General features: G+C 29.4%; 3 protein-coding genes and 1 long non-coding RNA gene across 4 annotated transcripts; 1 reads left to right on the plus strand and 3 right to left on the minus strand.

Annotated features, from left to right (window-relative positions):
• Window positions 1-12,425: 12,425 nt before the first annotated feature.
• LOC128397263 (uncharacterized) lies at window positions 12,426-13,312 on the minus strand. Its single transcript, XM_053357973.1, has 2 exons — window positions 13,026-13,312; window positions 12,426-12,962 (listed from the first exon to the last, which is right to left on the minus strand). The coding sequence occupies exons 1-2, from the start codon at window positions 13,236-13,238 to the stop codon at window positions 12,543-12,545; spliced, it is 633 nt and encodes a 210-aa protein (XP_053213948.1). The 5' UTR covers window positions 13,239-13,312; the 3' UTR covers window positions 12,426-12,542.
• A 397-nt stretch (window positions 13,313-13,709) lies between these two features.
• LOC128397246 (methylenetetrahydrofolate reductase (NADPH)-like) lies at window positions 13,710-16,448 on the minus strand. The gene has a single exon (XM_053357953.1). It carries the CDS (start codon window positions 15,555-15,557, stop codon window positions 14,313-14,315), a length of 1,245 nt encoding a protein of 414 aa, XP_053213928.1. The 5' UTR covers window positions 15,558-16,448; the 3' UTR covers window positions 13,710-14,312.
• Window positions 16,449-16,599: 151 nt separating this feature from the next.
• LOC128397260 (mitochondrial potassium channel-like) lies at window positions 16,600-18,281 on the minus strand. Its single transcript, XM_053357970.1, has 4 exons — window positions 18,009-18,281; window positions 17,818-17,917; window positions 17,416-17,576; window positions 16,600-17,348 (listed from the first exon to the last, which is right to left on the minus strand). Exons 1-4 carry the CDS (start codon window positions 18,183-18,185, stop codon window positions 16,908-16,910), a joined length of 879 nt encoding a protein of 292 aa, XP_053213945.1. The 5' UTR covers window positions 18,186-18,281; the 3' UTR covers window positions 16,600-16,907.
• Window positions 18,282-18,311: 30 nt separating this feature from the next.
• Window positions 18,312-20,974, plus strand: LOC128397286 (uncharacterized). The gene is made up of 4 exons (XR_008326908.1): window positions 18,312-18,598; window positions 18,836-19,005; window positions 19,175-19,296; window positions 19,645-20,974. It is a non-coding gene; the product is annotated as an uncharacterized LOC128397286 (long non-coding RNA).
• The last annotated feature ends 346 nt before the right edge of the window (window positions 20,975-21,320 follow it).

Raw genomic sequence — 21,320 nt, forward strand, 5'->3', positions numbered from 1 at the left:
AAGGGAGCAAGAAAAAGGTTGATTTGTATTCGTAATGATTAGTTATTAATAATGAATGATTAGATTGATGTTTTCATTAATTCGGTGAGTATTAATCTCGACAGGTTCGTGTACCATATGGGGATAAATCTTATCATTCGAATCTTGGAATCTTCGATTTTCTTTTCTTTTTTCTCTTATTCTTCTGTATCTCTTCATCTTCGACTAATGGAATGACGATTGATCTTCTTCGTCTTCTTCTCATCTTTTTCCCTCTCATAGAAAATCATCAATTTGGACTAAGAACTTTTTTCTTCTTCTTTTTCCTATGATAAAAACGAGAAAAGAAAAGATGAGTTACCATGGTGATTCATCATCATCTTTAGAACAGAAAAGAGGCCATTTCTTTACCTTTCGAACTTGAAAAAAAGACTTGTGACTCTTTCGAGTGGGCTGTCACTGAGAATTTCGATTCCTCGAACAGCGCATTTATCATCTTTCGAACCATTATGATATAGGCCTTCTTAAGGTTATCTCTTCCTTTCATCTCCATCTTCCTCATCCTCATCCTCATCCTCATCAACATCCACCCTCGAACCGTTACCTCCCATCACTGAATAGCAGCAATTCATTCAATCTCTTGCATCTGTCTTAACCATTGAGTCCAGCTTGAAATCATTAAATCCACTCCAAACAAGTCATAACTTTAATTGCAATTAATTATAATAATCAAATCATTAGAACCCAAATCAAATTAAACTCATTTTCAACAGAAAAATTGAATTTTTTTTTCTTCATATCAACAATTTGTATTAACCATTGAGCTCAAGTATCATCACTATTATAATGCTAATCGATAGCCAAGTTTCACAGGTAAACATTACAATCAACGTTTAATTGTTGACAGGATTTAACTTAAAGTGGGTTAATGATTGTTGTCATTTATTATTTAGTACATTATTGAAATTGAAAACTCTCATTTTGATGGAACAATTAAAAAGTAAACAATCAACAAATGTCAACATTTAACCATTGAAACTAATAAATAACAAAGCATAACAATAAGTTTATCATCAATTGAGATCTATGATTTGATTTAGTTGTTTTGTTAAAAAAAAGTGATTCCCATGAAATTGTCATGATTGAACTGAGAGATTGATTAGAAAAAAATAATTGTCGATATATTGAAAAAATCATCCAAGTGAAATGTTAAATATTGTTGAATATAAATTGTATGTTATTCAAATGAATCTCAAGTCATGTTACCTTTTTGATTACATTTACAAGGTTCACTTGATTTGGATAACAATTGAAATTGAGCTTTCGGTGAAAAGTTCAGGAAATAATTTCTCCGATTTTGATTATATTTTCATCTCGATGGCAAAAACAATAACATGCAAATTAGGTAATGATAATAATCTGATAGGTCGAGTATAACCTCAAATGAAGGTAACTATTAGTTTTACAGCGATTGAAACATTAACATGATTTAGGGTTAAACATGAGAGAGAGAGAGAGAGAACTGTCATCCTCATAATCATCATCATCTTCATCGTCTTCATCATCTTCTTCGGAATTGATTATTATAATGAAAATGTTCATCTTCTTGTCATCATCATGTATAAGGTATCATCTAAAATTAGATACAGTTGATATGATTATTCTCGATTAGAACTTTTTTTTTCTCTCTTTCGAGTTGCCTTCGATTCTCTGGGAACAACCTTTTTCCTATTAGATATTGAATATAATCTGCTAAATATTTACATTCGTATATTATGTATGCATCATGGATGATAGTTCTGGGTAATCATCATCATTGATATAGATTTAAAATCCTCATCAATGTCCATTGTCATTTGTTTGTGACATATAAAAGTTATTATCGAGAAAATTTTCATTCCAACAAAAAAAAATTACATGAAAACTCAGCAGAAATAAAATGGAAACTGATTATTTATGCTAATTAAAAATGAGAATTGATAATTAAATCCAGCACCAAATTAGTTTTGCTTGATGCAAATTCAAAAAACAATCCATAGATAATTAGTTAATTGCTGAACAGTTTCATTATCAAATGAATATACAACTCGAGCCAATTTATTAATTTCTTTAATCATTATTGATCAGATTATCATCAGTCAAGTGTGTCTATCTAATAATATCATTAACTTGACCTTTCACCTTGGCGTAGCATCCAATGTATGTATCCAATATCCAAGTGATATGAAATGAATCGGTATATTATATTTACCACAGGAATGATAATATTATTGGATGATAATGATAATAATTTACAGGGGAAACGGAAAAAATATTTATACACTTAATGAAATAATATCAATGGTTGATTATGATGATGATTATTATTATTAAGGTTTGATTGGTCATTTGTGATTCAGGGAATCAGGTCAAGTCGATAAGGAAAAAGTTCAGAACCTTGGGAACAATAATCACATGGAGATTATCAATCAAATGATTATCAATGATTGTTGCATATGCTTTTTATCAGCTTGGGTGTAGATGTGGGTATGCATATGAGTGGGAGTGTGGGTATGCACACACACACACACACATATAAACATAAATATATTTACTCATTTCAAGACAATAGACTTGGTAATCTAATGGATGATAATGATGATAATATATTGATACGCTAATGGTTGTGGCTTGAATCTTGATGGACATTGAGACTGTTGATTATCAACATGATGATTCAACTGAAACATTGACAATCAATTAGGTGACATTTATTGTTACATATATATACATTATTGAGCAACATTCAAATAATATAATATATATCATATTATATTCACAGAGAGACACGTGATGTTTGTATTATGTGTAAATAATAGTAAGTTAAGTTGACAGTTAAATGATGATGATAATCAAAAAGGAATCACAATTGTAACAATCAAATGTAAACAATTGACTGTTGTTCAATTTTGTATTCTGTATTAACTTAATATGCAACAAGAATTAGTTTTTGACACTAATCAACTTTGGATAAACAAGAAACATTGTGATAAACAAGAACAACAATTAAGGCTTTAAAATGTTTTTAAATAACAATTAAAATAGTAAATATTAATGATTATGTTTATCAACCAGTGTTACAATTTAACATCATCAATGTTGATCATTGTTGTTATTATTGAAAAGACTAACACTGACCAGTACTGACCATCAACCTCACCTTTAAAAACTTTAACCACCCAAGTAGGTGGTGGGGTCAAGTTGCAAGATAATCAACATATTGTCCATCTCATATTGTTAATCTTGATTGTCATTTGATTGTTATGATTAAATTAAATCTCCTATTAAATGGACATACTTTCCAACACCTTTGAACAAAAGGATTTACCAATTGGTTGACTCAAACAATTTACTTGAAGGAAGAAAAAAAAAGTTTCCTTGTCCAGTTTTCCAAATCTTTCAATGGTCATTGTTACACCTATGACCTGCCCTTTATAATGAGTAGGAGGGCAGGGGGTGGACGATGATAAGACTCTCTTTCATATCATCTTGACCAATGGTCATCTATCCATTCAAAGGTATTGTGTGATTGTTGTTTTGCTCCAGTTGATTGAATTAACTTTCTATTAGGTAGATAAGTTTTTTCTCAACCCCTTTGACCTCTCTCTCTCTCTCTCTCTATCTCTGTTGCTTTTGCTTGACCTCACCTTTAAGTGTCAAAAGATTTTACTAGAAAATGTTGAAATCTATTCATCAATCAATTTAGTTGATTGTTGAAACACTTGATCACAATTAGATTAAAATAATTTCTCATTTTCTCTCTTCGAAATTGTTAGAACTTTTTTTTTCTCTTCTTCGATTTCAACAATCATTTAAATCACAATTGAACCTTTATTGTTGATCCATTTGTTTGTTTACTGGTCAATTGATTGAAGTGAAAGACTTGAAAGTTAATCCAGTTAACTATTCAATCGGTTTTTAAATAATACAATTGATTGTTTTCCTTGATTGTCAATTTTTTTTCTTGCATCTCCATCAACCTAATCCAATGTAATCTAAAAACGTCAACATTGATTGTTGACAACGATGACTTTATGTTGGTATTAACGTTGATTATCACGATTAATTGATTATCTCAATCTTAGGTTAATCATTTGGTCTGATTTGATTTAATCTTTATCCTTGAAAAAAAAACAAAGGCAAACAATTAAACTCACAAGGTAATCAAATGAACCTTTAAAAAGGTAACAATCAATGTCAATCAATTTAAATTGTCATGATTTAAAAATGACATTTTTATATTAATACATTTAATTGATGTTAATCAATGTCTCCCTTATATTAATTGTCAACTTTTAATGACAACAAATAAGTTAATTAATTTAAATTAATCATCATGAATGGGAAAAACTAGTAAGGATAATAATGATTATGTCAAATGCAATTAATTAATTAGCTTGCAAAATTAATGATGTTAATCCAAATCATTTAACCAAATTAATAATGATAATTAATGAGCCAACTAATTAGCAACAAACCAGAATAGGTAAGTTGACAATTTAAATTTGTGGCTAATCACAATTAAAATCAAATGAATGAGGGGGAAAAAAGTTACACTAATAATAAATTAAATCATTTGAAATGATGATGATGATAATCATGTTAATCATTATGATCACTGTGATTATTAAATTATGTTGATTCAGTTGAAATGATAATCAGAATTACAAATATTATTATTAATTCTGAATACAATTATCATTGGGAATTGTTTTGTTTCCCCTTAATTGTGACTCGAATATAATTTCAATTATTATGCTGATTCTTGATTCTTAATCATGTTAATATTTGTGTACCATTATTAACATGATACAACGTGTTAATCAACAGTAACAATCAGTTGATTGTCTATTATTAAAATGAGTTGTTTAAGTTAATTCACTTTGAGTTAATCATAAATATCATTTTGATGAGCTTCAATTCATCATAATTGACTATTGGGAGTCAACAGGGTGGATGATATTTTTATCCATGGGGATTCATTGATATTATCAGACCATTGGAATCAGTTTATCATCATCATCATCTTTTTCCCCCTGACATTTTCGTGTCATATTAATATTAACCTGACAGTCGATATCTCAATCTGATTTATATGATATTACATTTAAAGATATAAACCTGATAAGATTGATTATATCGCTCTTATTACAACTCGAAATGTCCAAAAGTCGAAATTGTGACAGGAAGAGAAAAAGTTCTGAAAGAAAAGTTCACATATTCCAAGTTCTCATGATCGATATTTTCTGTTTCTTTTTTCGATTTCATTTTTTTTCTTCAGAACTCCAATCAGAACTTTTTCTTCTTGCAATTCAATTTTCAACTTTACCTATTCAATTGGTACAATTTCTCATCTGCTAACTTTTTACTCCTTTTGTAACAATTGTTATTAGTTAATCGACAATGATAATCATATTTCCGTTTCCCCTTTTTGCCTTTAACTCTGTTTATTTACAATATAAAATAATCATCATCATTATATTAGTACATTTAAGTTAACAATATAATCTGACATTTCAATCAATGTAATCTCATCATCTTCAAATCTCCCACTTCTAGATTATCATCATTGTATTGTGATTATCACTCAGGGATCACTCCTCCTCCTCCTCATCATCATTATCATCCTCATCCTCATCTTCACCCTCCGAAATTGATTATATCTCAAATTTCAAGGTTTTTCTTTTGACTGTGGAAGTTAAAAGATGAACAGATTAATATATTTACGATATTGATACACAGATAAAAATGAAATATGAACAAAAAATGGTTCTAATTTTTGTTTTCCATCCACTTCAATTGATTCCCTTGACAGATATCATAGGAAACGGATATGGTACAATGGTAATGGCTTCGAAATGATTATCTAAATGCTAGAAAATTGATAGAAGAGAAAAAAATTGTTCTTTTGTCAAAACTTCTAATAGGATCTTGGCGATCTCCACATATTATAATATTTAAACTCTCTCTCTCTCTCTCTCTCTCACTCTTGATTTAATCACTATTATTATGATAACTATTTTCTTATTCATCCATTGAAGCTTCACACTTTGATTTGATTGTCAATTGTTGTATTTGATTGTCAATCAAATCAGTCAATCCTTTTACCCGCAAGTTTGAGGTTACAGTTTGTCCATCAAATTGATTGGGACAATTAAATATACATAATTTGTTACATAGATTTTTTTATCTGGACAATATTTGATTACGATAACAATGAAAATTGATTGTCAATCAGATCACAATAACAATCAAGCAACAATTTACCTGTGATAATTGAAACATATTGTAAATAAAACATATATATTATATGTTTTACAATATTATTCATGTTATTAGTTGATTATCATTAAGCTAATTAGCTTGGTTAATGTTTTAAATTAATTGAAATGTTGTTTACAAACTGTGACATTGATTTTTTGATTGTATTAATAATACAAATTAAATTACCATTAGTGTTAAGAAAATGAAGAAAATGTTCAATGAATTATTATTATATTAATGATATTATATCATTAATAGTTATGTATGTATAAGAGGAGTTGGTGATAAATGAATATGTATTTTCATCATATTATATACAATTCTGACTGAATTAAGTGATGGTGGGAATCATGGTGGGTGAGGGTGGGCTTATAATGGATGGTGGGTTTATATATATATTACATAGCATGAGGTAAGTGTTATTAATGCCTTAAAATAAAAGGCTTACATGGTTAATAAGTTAACAAGCTTAATATGTTTCCCACTCTCAATCTTAATGAGGTTGTTGCTTTTATCAATCTTGTAACTATTATTATCCAAGTGAAATGTTGGTTAATTTTTTTCCTAGGGTATTCCTCATGTAATACCCATGTAGTATTAGTGTAATGTATATATGTCATTGTGACTTGTTATTATTATTGTTGGAGTAGTTTAAATTGTACATAATAATATGATAATAACTTTACTATCCATCTAATCAATGGTTGTTGTTTCGTGTTGATTGTTGATTAAATTGTTAACCAATATATTGAGAAGGGGAGGAAAACTTTTCATTAATATCAAGTGAATATCTTATTATGAATATGTATGATAATTTAGATTGATTTTCGTTACCATTGATTGTGATTTCCATTGATTAACTGTGACAATTTGAACAAAGTAAATTGAAATTAAATGGTTGAAATATATTTCTCAATTAGTGTTGACAATTCAATGGTATTATTGAAAAAATCAGTTTCCAATGTTAATCATTGTTAACATTTAGTTTGTGGTTTACAAGATGATTTCTTGTCTTGATTGTCTTGTCTGAGCTTGTTGATTGTGATTTAATGAAACTCATTGCGAGTTTGATAGTTTATTGATCAGCTGATTAAGTAATTGTTTACAATGTTTGTTGTTTTCTTTTTTGTAACAATTAATTGTTACACTTTTGCTGGTTGAAAAAAAAAGTAAACCAGTAAATTGTTGTTGTTGTTACTTGAATAATAATGTTCCCTTTTCATAGTCTGTTGTTGATGTTACTTGTCAATTGGTCTGATCCTTTTACCAACGACATTACAATTATGTTGATTGTGATAATGATATAAAAAGGTAACATTGAAAACAAATGTTTCTCTTGTTTTTATCATCCTCATCCTCATCTTTATCTTCATCTTCATCATTTTCGTTTTCGTCTTCAACTTGATTGTTGTTGTTGTTTTCTTACTGTTGATTTATCACAAAGCGTTTTGATAATGTTGTTGACGATTCCATTTAATATCAACATTATGTATCTTTCCTCCTTCTTACACCAGGTAAACATGTCGATAGATTTTGTTGAAAATCATGTAAAACTCAGGGAGGGAATCGTGTCAACATGAGGATAGTTTGTAACCCAAGTAACGTTTCAATCCATCTCTCTCAAGGTAAACTAATATTACAATCTTATCCTTTTTTATGTCAACAACTTTGTGTCTTTTTTCATCATCATCATCGTCATCATTTTGATCTTCTTTGGGGGAATTATCATAGTTTGCACTTTTTTCTTCTTCTTCTTTGTCTCTCCATTCAGTGAATCTCTCTCGAGCTAAGTCTTTCCCTCCTTGTATTTATATCCATTGGTTGTTATGTATTTAAGCTTTAAATGTGTACGACATGAAAACTTTGCAATCCATTAAACAATACTGATAGAACACGAAAAATCAAGTAACCAATAGGCCTGACATTTGGAACATGATTCAGCTGATTCGTCTTCTTTTTCTGTGTTCGTCATCTTGTCTTTTTACTTTTTGATTCTGTTTTCTTCCTCACAATCTCAGATATTGTGTATCACTTGCAAATGGTTGCAAGTTACAACTCAGTTAACAAGGGAACTCATCTCAAATTGTTGATGTTCCTTGTCAAACATTTTCGTTTTTTGCTTCTGTCTGTCATTGATGATGATGCTATCGATGATGATGAGGATAGGGATGAGGATGCTAAGAGCAGAGAGAGAGAGAGAGAGAGAGAGAGAGAGAGAGAGAGAGAGAGAGAGAATGGGTAAAAATGAGACGAGTAAAACACCAAGGGAAATGATTGAGGACATTGTTATCCACCTATACGAATCATTATCAGGTCAATATGATGAAACATTCAACAATCATCATTTTTCAGTTCATTTGATGGTTTTTTCTATAGGTTGAATCCTATAAATGTTTGGTTACTTTTTTGTTCATTCGTATATGAGTTTGTACACTTGATAAAATGGTTGATAATCTGAGGATGCAGAGAGAGAGAGAATGAGAGTGAGAAAATGGAAGATTGAAGAGAGTAAAGAGAGTCCAAGATGAGAGGGAAACAAGGAAAGTACATTAGAGTGACTGCTACTTTTGGGATACAGAGGAACCAATAATTTCTCCCGTAAGTCTTTTTGCCTTTTTTCTGCTCTTATTTTGATTCTCTTCTCTTTTGGATGATGAGGATGATGAGAGAGAAGGAGAAAAGGAGAAAAGGGGCTGGTGGTGGATCGAAGATGAGAGAATCTGTAAGGGAGAAATAAAAAAGATAACAAAGTTAGTCAATTCTCTGAGTAAGTTGAATGAGTTCTCATAGGTAAAAGATACTCTGATAAGGGAGAGAATATCATCTTCATGGTGAGAGGTGGGAAATTTGGAGAGAGGGTGAAGATGAGGAGAGAGGGAAATGTTAAGGAATAGATTCCATTACAAGATTCCCCGTCAAGTTGATTGTCAGAATATAAAATGTACATTTCTCAATCTTTTTTCTTCATGTCTGGTTAGGGAATGAATATTACAAGTTAGAGAGATGTCTATGTAATATTAAATGGTTCTTGTTAATAGTGTTTAATATGAGCCTAATTTAGGCGATTTTTGTTGAGCTCATGTTGAGTTAATATTGAGAATCAGCCAATTGACTGAATCAAAAGGTTGTCATGAGAGAGATGTATTTGTGTATATGGTTGGAGAAATAGTGAATTTTGTTGACCATTGACGGAAAATTAAATTTTCTACAATAGATAATTTAATGATTTGTGATTAGAATTAGAGTCAATTTCGATATTTTTCACCGTAATTGGGAGTTAATCAATTGTCTCATCGAGCTAATTAGTATTCAAATATTTTCTCTGGTGGTTTTTATATTGATTGATTGGACTTTCGAAAGTTCAAAAGACTCGAAACTTTATTGGTATTTATGTTTCCATCGACATAATTGTCATATTCGAAGATCGAAGTCATTGAAGTTCGTTTTTGAGCCAATTCTTATTATCGAGACTCGAAATTTGATGTTTGTTGATTAAGTTTATTTTCATCTCCATTCATCTTTGACATCAGAACAATTTATTAATGATTGAAGAGTCTTTGAATCTTCATGGAAGCCTGATCGTCCCGATAACATGGCCTTTAGTGCCGATATTCAGTTTTATATATTGACTTCGATTACTTATCGTATGTTTTCGTTATGAATTTGAGCAAAAATTTTTCGACATTTTCTCAATCATTGAATTCTTACAGATCTGAGATAGCGAAAAATAGAGCAAATATTGTCATTATAACTCGACTTTTACGAATTGGATCTCATTCAATTTCACTTTGGATAAATTAATTAATTAAAATATTAGATTATTATTCATTGATTGAAATAAATGATCATCAAGTTGGAAAGTTTTTCTTTCAACTTGAAGAAATTTATTGTTTCTTGTTGATTGAAATACTTTTACACGTTGGTTTAAATCGTTAATTATTGGGCCGATTTTCATGTTAATTTAGGTTTAATTATGTATGTTAATAAACAATGTAAAGTTAATTACTGACAATCAAATCAGTGGAAAAGTTAATTGTGTTAGTAGCTCCATCTCTTGTTAGCTGGAGGAAAAATAGTTGGTTTTTATTGGTGATTTTTGTTAATTTTAATTGCGAATGAAAAAAAAAGTAATTAAAGGAAATTAATGTCTAAAGTTAATTGTTAGGAAGTAAAATTTGTACATTACTGTTGTTGAATATCTAGATGACAATTAGATAATTGGACAGTTAGATTGATTCTTTATCTCCGTCAGGATCATGACAAAAGTGAGAAAATCGTTGATTGTTGATTATATTATTTAATCGAGTGTAGAATTTGTTGATTCAAGAATCATCATGATGTTTTCTCCAATTCATGGAATTTCCTTTATCATTAGAATTTTGTTCCATTGATGATGATTGGGTATTTTCGATTGAATAATCATTTTGTTCCTTTGATTCTTGATTATCATTGTCAACATTTTCTTCAGCGTCATCGTCTTCATCTCCACCGCCATCATATTTAGCAGCTGAATGAGCAGATGATTCAGCTAATCCATATTCAGGCTGAGTGTTTGGTGGATTACGAAAATTTGATGATGATGAAGATGAAGATAAGGGGAAAGGTGAATTTCTCAGATAATGAATTGAAGGGTTTCTATCACTTAAAGAAGCTCCATCATAACTGACCGGTAGATCCTCGGACACAACCTGAGGTTTCAGAGAAACTGATCCAGATTCAAAGGTTGATTTCCAGGGTGATTCTGGTTGATTATCAATGAACGAACTACCTTCAGGTTCAGAATTGTAGTCGTTAAAGAATCGCGATCGAGTTTGATAACTTGAACGGACTGGTAATCGTTCCGGTGATCTTAATGGTGACCTCCGTCCGGTCGGGTAATAGTCACTTGGGTGATTCTGTTGAAATGATTCTGAACTTTCACCCGATTCAGAATATCTTGAATGTAAATAATCACTTCTACATCCAACAATTAAGCACAAAATAAACGTAGTTAAGCCCATCATGTAAGTAATCAACATCTTTCAACTGGACGATGGTCAACAAAAGGTTCAAATGAAAACAATTGAAAACTTTTTAAACTGATCAACTAGTTGGAAAGTAATTTAAATTATTGGTCATCTTATTGATCACAATTTGATTACAATTTGATTACAATTTGGTTTTTTTCCACCACTAAACTGGACATGGATTGATGGACATCTAATATCAGGTAACAATTTACAATTAACAGCAAATGATTAACAATCAGTAGGAAAAGTTTTGATTATCTTGTTGTTTCCTTCGTTCATGTTTATCTTTGATTGAACAATTTAAACACCCGCAGTTAACGGTAACATAATTTACTTAATGATGAAGGTGATGATTTAGTTTATCTTGATTAACTGTTGATTGTCATTCTTGTAATTGTGACAGAAAAAAATTTAAACAATCAGCCGTAAATTAAACTTACACTTTTTGTTTACCGTTACAATTATCTTCCTTTTTCCATTAACTTTAATCAACCTTACAATTAACTAATCATTTTTGTTTTTAATTTACTAATTTCTAACATTTCGTTAACCCTAACCATTCAATTTAAATCACAATTAACTTGATTCTATATTGAGATGTGATTGTTTAATTGTTTTAAATGTAGGGAGACTTTTTTTTCAATTCTATTGACAAAATAATCAACAATTAGTTTGATTTCTTTTTGTCGATTTCTAAATTAACTTTAAATTGTTTCACTTTCATTGGATTCAATTTGGTTACATTTGATTCAATTAAACAAATGATTGTTGATAATTGTGATAATCTATTGATGGCCGATTATCTTGATGACCAGTTGATTGTTGGATGAATGGACAATTTGATTGTTGTTAATATGATTTGGTTTTTTTGTGCGAGAAAAAAAAACTAAATCACAAACAATAATCAAATGTTTACATTTGAATGTAATTAACGGTAACTAATCATTTCGTTCATCAACCTTTGAAAATATAATCAAATTGTTGATTCTAATTGTGATGATGGAAACTTTTCACCCACAATTTAATTGTATTGATTATTTACCAAACCCGGAAAGGGATAAGGAAATTTTTCTTTCCTTTTCTTTTTCCGTCTGTAAATCATTTCAATTAAATGATTTTCTAATTGTATGTGTGTGTGTGTGTGTGTGTTTGTTAATAATGATTGATAATAAATCTTTCTAATTACAATCAACAAGAGCTAATCAGTAATCCAAACGGTTAGATGGTCAAATTTACACTTTGGTTTCCATTTTATTCAATCAACTCTTGTTTTCGGATACCAGAGACACCTAATTCCTCTAATTCAGTGTAAATTGTGTCCAATTCCTTCTTCAAATCAAGTAGACTAACGTTAATTACATAACGAGAATCAGTGTCTTTGTCGGTGTGTTGTTTAATATTCATCGTTAATCCAACTGGTTTACTGGCTTCCAGAATTTGGATTATTATTGGTAATGAGATGGCACGAATATCCTTCAATTGGACAACTCGATGGTACTTTTTCAACTCGACAACTGATTCGACAACATTTTCCTCCTTCTTCATGATCGTATAATTAAATAATCTATGAGGTATCGGCCAATAATCAGATACATGGAAACCAAGACCAGTAAGAAATTTCTGAATATATCGAGTGTACTCTTCAAGGGAAACATAATCTGGAGAGAAAAACTTGACACAAAAACGGAACCATTACTAACCAATTGTTAGGTGACAATCTGACAACAAACTTACCTGAAGATTAAGAAGATGATAAAATGGAATTGGTGGTTTAAGTAAACTCAAGTATTCTGGTTCATTTACACCGGTGAAAACTGTTGGATTATAATATTTGGCATCAGCTCCTTCTAATGGTTGAAGTAAATTTTTCTTCTTTTTTCCCATTGATTGGATAACCATTGGTCGAGCTAAACATCTTGCAATTAAATTATTTGACACTTTAAACATAATTAATAGCAAATTAATTGTTTCTTTACAATAGAAATTAAATTGACAAAGAAAAACGAAAAACGAAAAAAAAAAAAATTCAATCGATCAGCTGATCGCAGTTCTAAGTGAGGAACATAGATGGCGCTGGTAGAGCGATTTTTCGTTAATTAAAAAAAGTTAATTATTAAAACAATTTTACTTTTAATTACTTTTAATGTTAATTGTTATTGTTGATCAATTGTTGGGAACTATTACCAATCACTTGATCTTTATTGATATTAGCAGCAGACTCAATTTTAACCATCAGTAATTAATTGTTGATCGTTAATTGTGATTAATTGAATTGGTTAATTTTAATTATCTTTTTGTTTATTTTAATGGTTACAAAATTAATGAATTAACTTGATGATAAAGAAAAGAGTTAATTACTTGGAAGATGATTTGAAAATTAAGAGTTAATTGGAAACAATCAACTCAGACCAGAGACAATTAGAAGATAATAAATTAATTTAATTGTTACAAATTGTTATATTAACACAAATCAGTGATTAGTGAGTACATAAAATATAGATTAGTAATTTAGTAATTGGTTAATTGTTATCAAGAGATATGTTCAATTAGAATTTAAAAATTTCCATTGATTCTCCAGTCAATTGATTAAATTATAATTGGAAATCAAAAAAGATATTTAATTGTTACGAGATTATAATTTATAATAAGAATGAGATTATTTAAATCATTGAGATTAATCATCATAATGGTTAACAGGATTATCTTGGTCATCAAGTTGAGAGATGATGATTAACCAAGCCCAATTATATTAATTGTATTGTAAGAAATTGATTAAGAGTAATTAAAACATTTTCATCATTGATGAATGAGATTAGTTGATTAATGATAAATTGTCATGAATGAATAAAGTATAATTGTAGATGATTAACAAATAGAAATCAGTTGATACGTTTGACTGTCCAATTTGAGTTAATTGTAAACAAATTCTGTCCAATTGTCATTAATTATTCTAGAACCTTTTCCATTGTTATTCAGTAGCAAATCAATTGATCACTATTATTGTTATTGATTAGAAATTGATTATTGAGAGATGACCAATTCGACCGGTAAATTGTCAACAGATTGACAATTAACCTTCGGTAAATTGTTTTCTTGAGTTTGGATCGTTAATTCATCATCAGATCGTTGATTCCATAGATCAAGTTGCTTGAGAATATCAGTTAAATTAACATCACGATTAAGTGAATAGAAATGGAAACCAGGTACATCCAGGCCAGAATCGATCACCTTTCGACAAAGATCAACCGCTTGTTCGAGGCCAAATTGTCTTAGCTGTTCAGAGTTTCCCGAACAAGAGTCGAAGGCACTTTTAATATCCTCTGATGGTTCAACTTGAGTTAATTTTGCGATGTTACGAAGCGAAACTTTGGTCTGAATCGGGAAAATTCCCGGTATAATTGGAACCTTAATCCCGATTTTCCGACAATCCTTAATGAAGTTGATATATTCATCAGCTGAGAACGATAATTGTGTAATGATGAAATCAGAACCAGCGTCAACTTTTGCCTTCAAATAATTTAAATCATCTTGATATGATTTAGCATCAGGATGTCCCATAGGATAACCAGCAACACCAAGGGTAAAGTAATCATTAAATTTTTCCCTGATGAATTTAACTAAATCAAGAGCACAAGTAAATTTATCAACTGATTCATTGTTGACCAATGGTTGATCAATCTTGACATCATTACTGATTGTTGTTGATGATGGTGATTGTGCTGTTGAATTTGGATTTATTTCTGGAGTTAATTGTTCACCAGATTTTCTTTGACTTAGATAATCATTAGAATCGCCGTTGATTAGGTTAACTAATTGTTTCTCTTCAATTTTTTCCTCTTCCTTTTCCTGTGTTGGTTTATCTCCTCTTAAAGCGAGTATATTTTTAATCCCTAATGATTTAGCTGTATTAAGAATCGATTCCATGGTGATTAAATCGTATTGTGAACAAGTTAAGTGTAGAATTGTTTCATCATTGAAACGTTTAATTATTGAATTTGCAATTGCTAAACTGGAATAACAATTATCTGGGTCGATTGAAGTTCGTAAATGCCAAGTGATGTCCACGAATAAAGGATTACCTTTCTTGAGATTATCCAATAGAGGCCAGAATGAATTTAATTCAGTTTCTTTTCGTGGTGGAAAAAATTCCAATGAGAAAAAGGGTTTACCATGTTCACTGCGATAATTAACTATCTTATCAATCAATTTAATTGGTGTTACAGTTGATTGTTCAATGGTTGTTGCTGGTTCCTCGGTATAAGTCATGGTCGCAATTAGGATAACCAAATGTAAACAGAAACAATGAGAAAACAAATGATTCACAAAAAGATGATGATGATTAGTGATGATGACGTTGGAAATTGTTGATTTCTGGTTGTCACACTGGATTGATATTAATTCAACTGGTTAGAGGAACAAGTTAATTGTTGATTAAATCATCAGGGAAAAAGAATAACAATTTAAAAGGAGAAGAAAAAAGATATTTGTTACCAAGGTCCAATTCCAATTGCAACTCATATGTTCCCGAAGAAGATCTGGTTCAACCTCTTTCTTTTCTTTCTTTTCTTGTCTTGCTCTTTCTTTTTTTCTCTTTCTTTTCTCTCAATCAAACCTTTACACTTTCAATGGTTTGTTGATTGTTGATTGTTGATTGTTGTTGGAAAAGATGATCAAAAGTAAACTTGTTTTTCAGCTTTTCTCATTCACCTGATATTAAACATAAACTTTTCTCATCAATTCTTGTTAATTGTTATTACCATTACCAGGATAATAATTTCAAGTCAAATGTAATCACCTGAAAATGATTAACAATTTAACTAATTGTTAACCATTTAAAGTTTAATTTATGTGATCATGAGTTGATTGTATGAACTAAACATGTGATCGTAAAGTTAAATCATTCATCATTACATAGTAACAGAATTCAGATTGACAATCAATTTAGATTTTTGTTTCTAATTAGTTGCTAATTAAATTGTTGATGTCATAATCATCACGATTCTGACAATATATCAGCGTTGAGAAAAGAGCATCTTACCTGAAGATTAGATTGAAATTAAGTTCGAACTTGGATTTTGATGAAATTATGGTGATTAAGATTAACTTTTATCATAATCTTAATCTAATCCTCAGGTAAGATTAATTTAATTGTAACTTTGTAAATCCCTTTGAAGTAATTCAATCACTTTGTGATTAAGTTAATTGTCTGCATAGGGTAAATCTCATGACCAATAAACGAAAATCTAATCGTAACAATCAACTGATTTAAAGTTTTAGTCAAAAAAAAAATGAAAGGGAAAAAGTAATCAAATTAGTTAATTGTTAATTTTGGTGAGATGATTATGTAAAATTAGCAAATTGAAACATGTGTATGGTACATGAATTGTTAAGATAATTAACAAAATCATTTCAATGAATCAAATTAATATTTGATTATATAATTACAATTATCTTTCCTTTGATTGTTAATATTATTGGAAAAAAATTAACAATCAACTCCTTCCGATGTTAATTGTTACATCCTTACACATGATTGATTAAGGAGAGCGTAATAATTAATATATTTTTAGAAATGAAAGATGACAAGTACATTAATTAATTAGCTAATCAACTAACCTAATCACTTAAAAATCTTATAACAACCGGTAAAAAAATCGCAAAAAATCCTATGGTAATTAGATTATAATACTTAATTCGTAGTTCCATTTCTTGTTGAGATAATTCAATTGATTGTTGAGTTGAATTAATCTCGTTCACGATGATTTGACTTAGATTGTTGAGATTTTGTTCAAATTTGGTATCATGGTTACTTTGATTACTTGTGGTCTCTTCCGGATCAGTTGATGGTTGGCATTGATTATCGTTAAGTTGATTCAGTTCCTTGGTGAATGTTGAGCTTAATGAATTCATTTGTGATTCCAATGCAGTTACTAATTTGTTGATATCTTTCATTTTCAGGGCATGATTGATACTCGTTCCAACGATTCCGAGAAAAGCGCCGATAATTGATCCGAGAATCGATAAATATTTGACCTTCTCCTGTCGTAGTCTTTCAAACTATCAGGAAAACGAGAAAATAGATTAGAATTGTGGTTAATTGTTACCTTAATTTCTTAATTCTCACCTCATGAGCTTCTCTTAATCTCTGAGAAAAACTGGTGAACAATTCACGTTCTGATTCCTCTCTGGTTCGCAAATCATTCAACAGTTTCAACTCGTTTTTCATCATTTTATGTTCATTTGTAATCAATTCCAAATAAGCTTCATCTGATCGGCTCATGGAATCTATTGGTGCAAATGATTAGAGAAAATCAACAATTAATTTAATTTTGACAAGAAAATTCAATTCAAATTGACCACTGAATTTCCAGAAAAGGTTAATCATCATCGTCCGAGACATTTAAACATCTTTCCCTTTAATTGGTCACAATTCCTTTGTCAAATTATCCTCTTAAGACTTTAAACAATCCCTGTATCAGAATGTCGAGTAACCATTTTAATTACAACAATTAGTAAAAGTGATTACCTAATTTGGATCGGATTTGTTTCAAATTCTGTTGTACTTTAAGTAAATCATCTTGGATTGAGCGTCGGGCTTTACTTGACTCGATAAAAGCTTCTTCTGCCTGTATACAGATAAGAAAAGGAAGTATGGTGAGAAATAAGTAATTAGTTAATCATAAAATTAAAGAAAATTAGTTAATTTAATCATCAAACCTTGAGGACATTTTGTTGAATCTTCTTAATCTCCTTAACACCAATGTAACTCTCATAAGAGTCCATAGCTTTGAGCAAGGAATCATTGAGAGGAGATTTATTGAATTTCCTTGGAATTGATTGGAAATAATTCTTTAAATTGTGAACAACATTATTAACCACAGTTCGAAGAGCCATGATTAGAACAATTAAAAGTATTAAAAAAGAAACACAATCAAAAATAAAATCGATCACAATGAAGAGAAAACAAAATGTAAACAACAAAGAAAAAGAATAACAAAAGTCACGTGGTCATAACATATGATTTCTCTTGCCGGTTTAGTTAATTGTTTTCTTTTTGTTTCTATTTTATTTAATTACTGTTTGATTAATTTAATGTTCTAATCCTTTGATCACCTAATTATTTTATTGTTTTCCTCATTCATCATGTCAAGGACTTGGTCTGTTTCTGTTGAATCAATTTCCATTTTTGCTCAACCTTCAAGTTACATTTGACTTTTTTTTTGCTTGCAGAAAATTAGTAATTAAATTGTGTTGTTTAACTTTTTAATTAATTGTCCTCATCTTATCAAATGATTGAGTGGATACAGGTTGGTTAATTAATTACTATTAACTTTGTTTGTATGAACATTATTTCAATATTATCAATTGGATTTGTTGTTATTTTGTTTGTATTAAACAAAAACAAAAGTATTAACTCATTTGCATGTTTATGGTGCTACAAATTTTGTGGCTTAAATTGTAATTAATTAGCTAATTTATTGTTTTATTTTGTATTTTAATTTAATTCACTTCCTTAATCTATTGTTAATCCTTTTGTATATCAGGTTTTCACCATCATTTGGATATAATCACGGATCAACCAGTTGAATTTTCAAATGGATTTACAGATTTGGATTAGTGGAAAAGTGTTCAAATCTTATCTATATGATTATCATTAAGATTTTCAAACAATTATTAATATTTGTTAATCATCAACAACAATTAACATTTGAAGGTGATCATCGTTTAACTAACTTAATCATTTGACAGTGAAAAGTGAATGTATATTTATTGAGAGCAAGAAACCAAACAAGCTTTTAACAATCACGATTTATGATTGACTTGATTTTCTGTAACAATTAATGTTTGTATTTAAATTTTTTTGTATTTCTCATTCAAAATAGATCATCAAAAAGACTCAACTATCACATGGAAACAAATTGACTGTCAGAAATATACACAGTTGGATATAAATACAGTTATATAATCTAATCGATATCAATATCAATCTACAATTTGGGACAAGGTTAAAACATGAAGATGATTATCAATATTTGTCACCTTAATCCAAGGAAATTAATAACATTTCATCACATGTTATATAACATAAACACCTTAAATCAACACTTATCCTCCACCTAATCAACATTAGATTAGTTATTTACCTTTCGATAATCGCTTTCGATGAAAAGATCGAAAAGTGGCCTTGATATTATTATGATATATTCTTACCTTTTTAGTTTATTTTCATCTCTCTCTCTCACTATTTTTCCGTTCTTCTTGACCACTACTCTCACTGAACATTAACAAGATGACCTCGAACTTTGTCGTCCTTGTCTTTCGGAATCTCTCTCTCTCTTTTCCAATCATTTAGGACATAATCAATCACGAAACGAAATGACCTTATTGGTAAAGCCCTAATTACATCGTAACAATTTAACTTATCCCTTAAAGCCAATTTACTAGGAGGAAAAATGAATAGAAATTAGTTTTCACCATCAATTGGTCACCATCAAGATCGTCTATTATTATTACGCCTGATTTAACTTAATTGTATCAACATTTACAGTTAATCACATTTTCCATTATTGATTATCTCATCTTGGTAAAGTCAAACAACTTAATCGTATTGCAAATTGAATTCATTACAATCAATACAATCAAAGTAACTAAACTAAATCTAATCAACATCTATTGTATTGGTAACAACTTTTCCAATCATCATCAATGTGATTAACCATTTAGACTTAATCAGTTTCTGTTTACCCTAAATTTGTAACCCTGTTCACCCAATCGTATTGAAATATATATATTTATATGTATATTTACAGTTACAATTTATGTACTATTATTATTATGACAACAATTAAGCCCTCCCAAAGTTAATTGTCTATCATATATCACTAATACCTCCTTTTAATTAACTTTCTTGTCTGATTGTTGGTTACTGGTTGGACAAACTTTGTTATCACCTCACCTCCAACACTTAATTTCATTGATTGTTAACTTATTGGATTGTGAAATCCACTGATAATCAACTAATCTATCAATGAGTAACACTCATAATCTAATACAACTCGAGTCAATTCACAAATCATCTGATTAAAATGAACAACAATCAACGAAGAAAATTAAATCTTAAACATTATCATCTGATTATCAATCTTCATGATCCAATGAATATTATTTCATTTAATTTCAAATTCTGATGAGAATCTCATTTATCCTTAACGATAATCAACTAATTAAACTAACTATTCAACCTAATTAACGATCAATAACATTTTTGCAACTAATTTTTACATCAACAATTTAGTTGATCATTTATCTGGATAGTTGACTGGTTAACACAAACAACAATTAGTAAATTCTAGTCACAATAATTTAGATGATCAATTTACTAATTGAAGAATCATTTTCGCATTGGAAACTTAATCATTTTACTTTTTAATTGTTACAAATCTTAACAGTTAATTGTTTCTTTTTTTTATATAAGTATTGATACAAACATAGAATTAAGGAAAATATATATTAACTGAATTAATTGTTGGAATTGATTTTTTTTTTAATTTCTTCTCATTTCCAATCAATAGTAACCTCGATTTGATAAACAACTTTTTCTAATAACAATTAACGATTAGTTGATTATCTTTATTTCTGATTCCCTCTCATATATTATTAATTAAATTGTTCAATTTTCCAATCATAATCTGAATAATATTTTAATTCAATTAAAACGATTCTTAATCATAACCGGATATTCAGGAAGATTAATATTAATTTAATCGTCCGGTTTTAATTTTGTTTGTTTTTTTTTAATCTCACTAATTGTTGATTAGCAAAGTTTTTCAATGAATGAACTTGATTTTGCTTTTAAATTGTGATTCAACTAATCACTAATCATCTAATTAAACCATCAAAATACTTATGATTGATTATCAATGGTAATGATGATCACAAACCAACAACAATTGAGCTTAATCACTTTCATCAATTAAATCAAATGTAAATGAAAAAGACAATCAATAACCACTAGCATTGATATTTGAT

Source organism: Panonychus citri, unplaced genomic scaffold, assembly GCF_014898815.1.
Source record: "Panonychus citri isolate SS breed McGregor unplaced genomic scaffold, ASM1489881v1 Contig00028, whole genome shotgun sequence".
Classification (NCBI taxonomy): domain Eukaryota; kingdom Metazoa; phylum Arthropoda; class Arachnida; order Trombidiformes; family Tetranychidae; genus Panonychus; species Panonychus citri.

Coding starts and splice junctions, on each gene's coding strand:
- LOC128397260 (XM_053357970.1), bottom strand. CDS start 18,185: ATGGCTCTTCGAACTGTGGTTAATAATGTTGTTCACAATTTAAAGAAT. Junction 17,577..17,817: donor ACAAATCCGATCCAAATTAG/GTAATCACTTTT, acceptor TTGCACCAATAG/ATTCCATGAGCCGATCAGAT. Junction 17,349..17,415: donor GATTAAGAGAAGCTCATGAG/GTGAGAATTAAG, acceptor TTTTCCTGATAG/TTTGAAAGACTACGACAGGA.
- LOC128397263 (XM_053357973.1), bottom strand. CDS start 13,238: ATGTTTAAAGTGTCAAATAATTTAATTGCAAGATGTTTAGCTCGACCA. Junction 12,963..13,025: donor ATCATCTTCTTAATCTTCAG/GTAAGTTTGTTG, acceptor TTTTGTGTCAAG/TTTTTCTCTCCAGATTATGT.
- LOC128397246 (XM_053357953.1), bottom strand. CDS start 15,557: ATGACTTATACCGAGGAACCAGCAACAACCATTGAACAATCAACTGTA.